Source organism: Psammomys obesus, unplaced genomic scaffold, assembly GCF_907164565.1.
Source record: "Psammomys obesus unplaced genomic scaffold, mPsaObe1.curated_primary_1811, whole genome shotgun sequence".
In the NCBI taxonomy this organism is placed as follows: domain Eukaryota; kingdom Metazoa; phylum Chordata; class Mammalia; order Rodentia; family Muridae; genus Psammomys; species Psammomys obesus.
Window position 1 is genome coordinate 37713073 of NW_026591086.1, and position 5960 is coordinate 37719032.

At 40.6% G+C, this 5960-nt stretch overlaps 1 protein-coding gene and 1 long non-coding RNA gene across 3 annotated transcripts; one reads left to right on the forward strand and one right to left on the reverse strand.

The window, feature by feature from the left end:
- The first annotated feature begins 1641 nt into the window (after positions 1 to 1641).
- LOC129678672 (uncharacterized) lies at positions 1642 to 4732 on the forward strand. Of its 2 annotated transcripts, XR_008720433.1 has the most exons (4): positions 1642 to 1960; positions 2915 to 3032; positions 3293 to 3580; positions 4141 to 4732. It is a non-coding gene; the product is annotated as an uncharacterized LOC129678672 (long non-coding RNA). The 2 variants fall into 2 exon arrangements; XR_008720432.1 differs by having other exon boundaries at positions 1645 to 1960; positions 3293 to 4732.
- Positions 2142 to 2848, reverse strand: LOC129678671 (40S ribosomal protein S13-like). The gene has a single exon (XM_055609540.1). It carries the CDS (start codon positions 2641 to 2643, stop codon positions 2188 to 2190), a length of 456 nt encoding a protein of 151 aa, XP_055465515.1. The 5' UTR covers positions 2644 to 2848; the 3' UTR covers positions 2142 to 2187.
- Positions 4733 to 5960: the final 1228 nt, after the last annotated feature.

The window sequence follows — 5960 nt, forward strand, 5'->3', positions numbered from 1 at the left end:
TATCTCACATGCAGGCGAGGCAATCTTTGGAACATCTGGTGCTCCGTCTTCCCTTGTTTTCAGATGGGGCAAAAGCCTAAACCAGTGCTTCTCAATCTGTGGGTCACCATCCCACTGGGTGTCCTTATCATATATAATGCCGATCAGGTACTTACATTATAATTCATACCAGAAGCAAAATCACAGTTATGAAGTAGGAACAAATAATTTTATGATTGGGGCTTACCACAACATAAGGAATTGTATTAAAGGGTCACAGCATTAGGAATGTTAAAAACAACTGACTTAGAGGTTTGGTATTAGGTACATGGGAACTAGCATAAACTTCAGTGAAAACACTTCTGTTTTCCAGGGGCTGTTTCTAACTAGAGTCATGAAAATAAAGAAAATATGTTAGAACCTCTCAGTTTTTGAAATGGCATACTTCTTATCTTCTATCTCTTCTCTCTATATCACAGCAAGGTTGATAGAATCCAAAGTGAAAGTTACAAAATTTGGTGAGTCTGAGACATATAAAGTGGCAAAGTCAACTTGAGAGTTAAGAACACATTTCTCAAAAAGAAACTATTACTAAACAAATTAGCTAAACTGTATCAGGTACTATGACTTTATTCTTAATCCCATTTTAAATGTAATCATTTGTTGAATTTTGCCTTTCACCGTACCGGCATTTTATCAAAAGATTGTAACAGGTCTTTCCTTATCATTATCAACATATCAAAGCCTTTTTTAAGTGGGTACAAACAGGGTATTTGTCAATTTGCTTAATATACACATCATTTTTTGAAAGTACAAAAGGATTCAAGATACTCAATAATTCATTTAATGATTTATTTCCAGAGGTACCATAAGGATGTTTTGAACCAAATGAATGAGTTAAAAATAGAAGTATTATAAAGTGATTGGCAGGTTAATATGAGGGTATCAGGCATGCCAGGCAAGTAAGCTACATTCCCATTTCTCCACATCTCTTAAAAAAAAAGAACAAAAAACAAAAAAACATACTGAAATTCAAAAATTTTTACAATTGATTGCAGCGGTTATACCAAAAGTAAACTGCATATTTCCTGTGCAAGTTGGTTGGTGTTTTTATTAAAAGACTTGGCTTTCAGCCTATGAGCTTTTACTTGTCTTTATGAGATGAAATATCTAGAATGGAATAGTAGCTGGGTCATCTCTGGCTATAGTAACTGACGCCTGGAATACTCTGCCGACTGCTCTTCTGGCAGGTGGTCCAAGAGGAACAGCTTCCGTAGAGGACAGTATTTCAGTTGCTGTGTTTCTTTCCTGTCCTCCCTGAGCTCTGACTGAACATGGATTCTGAGCCAGGGTTACAACTTTCTTTTGGCACAGGCAATTGTAAGCGTACCTAAGTACCCGGCCAGCACCATGGCTGCCAGGCATTGGAGGCTGTGGTGGTTGGGTACTTCTGTTCACTTAAGATTTTAAGTTCTGCCTGGCTCTCCTGTCCTGTCGACCTGCGTGCAACAGCTTGTGAAATAGTCCAATGGTGACATTCAACACAGAGACCACGTGTCTCTCAGGGACAAGATCAAAGTGCTCTCCACATCTGACCTCGGTCAGGCTGAAAGGACTGGGTTATGTCAGCAAATGTTCTCTACAAGGCCATCACTGACAGTTTAGAATAAAGTGCGTTGCCAATTGCCATAGCTCATGACAAAGAACCAGCAAATTAGGAGGCTGCCAGAGTGCTCGTATTAGACAAAGTTGTCTGTAAACGGCTTATTAACCTGGAAAAGCAGGACTACTTTGGCAATGGTAATCCAAGATAAACCTAGAGGAAAATCAAATGTCTCTGGGACGAGCCAAAGAAAAGAGTCTGTGCATTCTCAGCATAGGTTCTGATGGGAAAGTGTTAGGGGCTGAAATCAGCAGCCGTGTGGTGTGGCAGCTGCAGTGCGTTCACTGGCCAGAGTGCAGAGCAGACTGCTGGAAACAGGTACACTGGGGTGGAGGGGGTAGTCTCCTTTTGTAAAATAAATTCTGGAAGGGCTTTATGGATTGTTTTGGGGGAAATGGCTGATATTGGAGACTACTCAGTAACACCAATGCTATCGACTCACCCAAATTATGGACCAACATCTTACTAAGGAAAAATACGATAGAAGAAAATATTTTTTTTTAATTTATTCAAAGCGATTTTATTGCTGGTGTATATAAGAGAATTTATGCCACTAGAGCAGAGGCTGTGGATGACTCGTATTTCCAATTGGGTGGGAGGACCCGTTTAGTCTTATAGTAACGAGCCAACCGGTGAATTCTGCTCTCTATCAGAATCAAGCGGAATTTAGCATCCTTATCCTTACTGTTTCTCTCAATATGCTTTTGGATAGCAACGGCTTTCTTAATCAAATGGTAGAGATCCTCAGGGAGGTCAGGGGCAAGGCTTTTGGACTTAAGGATTCTCAAGATTTTATTACCAGTCACAAAAAGGACCTGTGCCACACCATGGGAGTCCCTCAGGATCACACCTCTCTGGGAGGGAGTCAGGCCTTTCTTGGCCAGTTTGTAAATCTGTTCCTTCACATTGTCAGACGTCAACTTTAGCCACGTGGGGATGCTACAGCGGTAGGGCAGCGCCGACTGGGACAGGCCCTTCCCAGGAGCGTGCATGCGACCCATGATGGCGGAGGTCTGGCAGCAAAGAGCAAAAGAAAATATTTTAATAGACCCTAATTGTGACTTTCAACAGTACTGTAGCATCTGAACGTGAAATTTATAATACTGTGGCTGTAAGAATTCTGTTCAGATAATATAATTATCGTCAGGTGCTATTTTGTATCTACAGTCTGTCTGCATTGTAAAAGGCACTTTGCATATGTCCTCTAGCTCATGAAGACACCTTGTTCCTGTTTTATGGGTGAGCTCACTAGCTTATACAGATATTGTAAAGTTTTGTCCACAGGTAGTGGTGTACATCTGTGATCCCAGCCCTCAAGAAGTTGAGAGATGTCAAGATTGAGGTTGACAGAAGCCTTCGTCAGTTCCAAGTCATCTGGGTTACATGCAAGGTACGGCCTCCGAAAAACAGTAAAATTAAGTCAGTTCCCTATGCACCCAGAATGAATACGAGGCACAACTGGAACTCCAGTCTAGAGTTATCTTCTTTAATTGAAAGGCGAGTAAGAATGAGCGCACAGTAGTTGCGGGGACCACACGAAAAGATGAGTAAGAAAGCACTCTCTGCTTTAAAGTGATGTTACGTGGTTGGCAGGCTGCGTGTCCAGACTTCGCCCTTGGACAGCTTCCTAGGGTGTTGAATTCTTCACAGGTGGCATCCTTCGGCTGAGTAAATGAAGCCTGTGGACCACTGAAATGAGTTACAACATCAAAACAAAAGATGGTGTTGAACTGTGCAGAGAAGGAAAAGACAGTGAATCTGAAGGCTGTCTAAGAGGTTGAGGAAATCACTTGGGGAAGATCAGCTTGCGTCGACTTCAGGTTTGCTAATTATTCTTACGGGAAAGCAGCTGTGCTACACCACCTGAGGGGTCAACAGCTGTATGTTCTTCAGCCCACCTTTATGAGAATCAAATTGTTTAAAACAAAACATGAGCTGGTGAGTTTGTTTTTCTAGAAAGCAAATGTGAGACCCAGTGTTACAGAGCTTTCTATCCATCCTCATAGGCCGTAATTTCTTTCACATGCACATTTTATAGCCAAAGACTCTATAATCCAGAGCCATTGATGTTTATGATCTCCCAAATCCCTTCAAAAATGAAATTATGCCCTGCATGATCTTCCCCAAAGAACAGCAAAGCAAATAATTGTGTTATAATGATGTTTTCCACCGAAGATGTTAAAATGTTAACTTTATCTGATTTCAACCCCAGCTTCTGAAAATATATGCAGTTAAGATGTATATGTTAATTCCTATCCACTAAGAGCACTCACCTGTTTATTATTAATGCTGAGGCTATTAAACAATACTTTACAATGAATCAAGGTTTTAATGTATTTAATATATGTGCCTATTTGTTGTGCATCGTAAGCTTAGAGGTTCTGAATTTCTTTGGAAGTCTAGAAATGATATACATTGTCAAAGTAAGACATTGTCATCCTGTTTAATGTAAACTACAAATATGCAACCTCATTTTACTCTTCATGCTCTGGCTCCAGAAACCTCAAATTCTAACGTGTTGAAGACTCTCTGGTTACTGTGCTTTCTGTTGCTGTAATCAGCACCATGACCCAAAGGAACTTGCGGGGAAGAAAGCACTTCGTCTCGTATATCTCTGTCACAGCCCACACTGAGGGAAGGCAGGCCAAGAACTCAAGCTGCACCATGGAAGCAGAGACTGAAGGATAACAATGGAATAGTGCTGGCTACTAGCTTGTTTTCTTGCTTCTGTTCAGCTACATTTCTTATATATCCTGGCCACCTCTGCCTGGTGATGGTATGACCCACAATGGAAATAGACCCTCCTACACCAACAGCAATGAAGAAAATGCCCCAGAGAAATGCCCTTGGCCCAAGAAGATGGAAGAGATTCCTTAGCTGACCCCTTTTGTCAGGTGTGTCAAGTTGACAAGAATGACCGTTGCAGCCATTCCATCAAACTGTATAGTTAACACTCTTTGCTCTTTTCTTCATTCTAATTTTCTGTTTGTCTCAAGTACCTCAAATGGTTACTGGATATATCATTTTCCCTATCTGTCTAAATGTTCAAAAGAGGATCCTACGAGAAGATAAATAGATGAATAAAATATTTGGAGGTGTCTGTTTTAATTTTAGAAATAGTAAAGCTATATGAACTTAAATGAGCCAGGTCACTCTCACCTGCCCTTAATTTCAGGTACTTGGGAGGCAAAAGATTATGAGTGCTATGCAAGCCTGGGCCATTTAATGGGATCCTGTCTCAAGATAAATTTAAAAAGTGACAGTGATGGGGTGGGTGGGAGAGATATATCAGTGGTTCTGGGATAAATTCCTAGTAGTAGAGGTGGAAAACTTCTTGAGTAATAAGCCTGAAGCATCAGCTCAAGTCTTGATTGTAAAACTCATGTTCTTTCTAGAATGTTCCATATTTGGACAAGAAAGTGAGGAAAGAGTTCATCAAATGAATGCCTTGACTTAGCAGTGACCCTATCATGCTTTCTGTCAAAACTTGGGTAAAGCTACACTGTTGTACCTACTGTCTTTTTATGGGTCCTTCAAGGAAGAACAATGCAGGACTGCTCTTGGCGTTGCCAGATGTCCCACACATTTATCCAGAAGATTGGCCTTGGGGAGGGAGATATAGAAGGCAGGTTAAGTGATGGGGGGACCTTGAAACATGAAGAAGCCTGCTGTGTGCATTTCCTCCTGTCTCCTTCCAGATGAGAGAAAAAACTGCTTCTTTCCAAACAGTCCATACATCTTAGCCTGTTGAGACACTGCAGCAGCTGCTACCCGCTTCTCCCTGCAGCTCAGCATGAATTTTTCTCTTTGTTGGAAACATGATATAAAAAGTCAATGTATTATTTATAGTAGTTATTTTCATCATTATATATTCACAATAATTGAAAGGTGGAAGAAGAGTATAAAAGAATAGAATGAGAAGAAAATGATCTGCAATGACTTGAGAAACATTCACAGAAAATGCTCAGTTGCTAAAAACAACAAACAAACAAATAACCCCCTCAAACAAACACTGATCTTTAAATACTCTGTAATCCACATCTGCAAGTCTCTATTTTTGCTGCTATATCCAAAGCAATAGTTGCTGTATAATAGAACCTGAAGAGAAATTGTCAATTCTTTCTACTTGCAGGACTTACTCATTGAGTGAGTCTACTTTCTGATGGTTGGCCCACCATACAAAGGAAATAGTGAGTTCTCTGCATGGCCACAGTCCACACCATAACCAAGCATACACTACTGACACTAGTTACCAAAAATGTGGTCTCAGTTGCAAAGAGAACTGATTGACACCGTGTACATAGATTAATCTAAACAT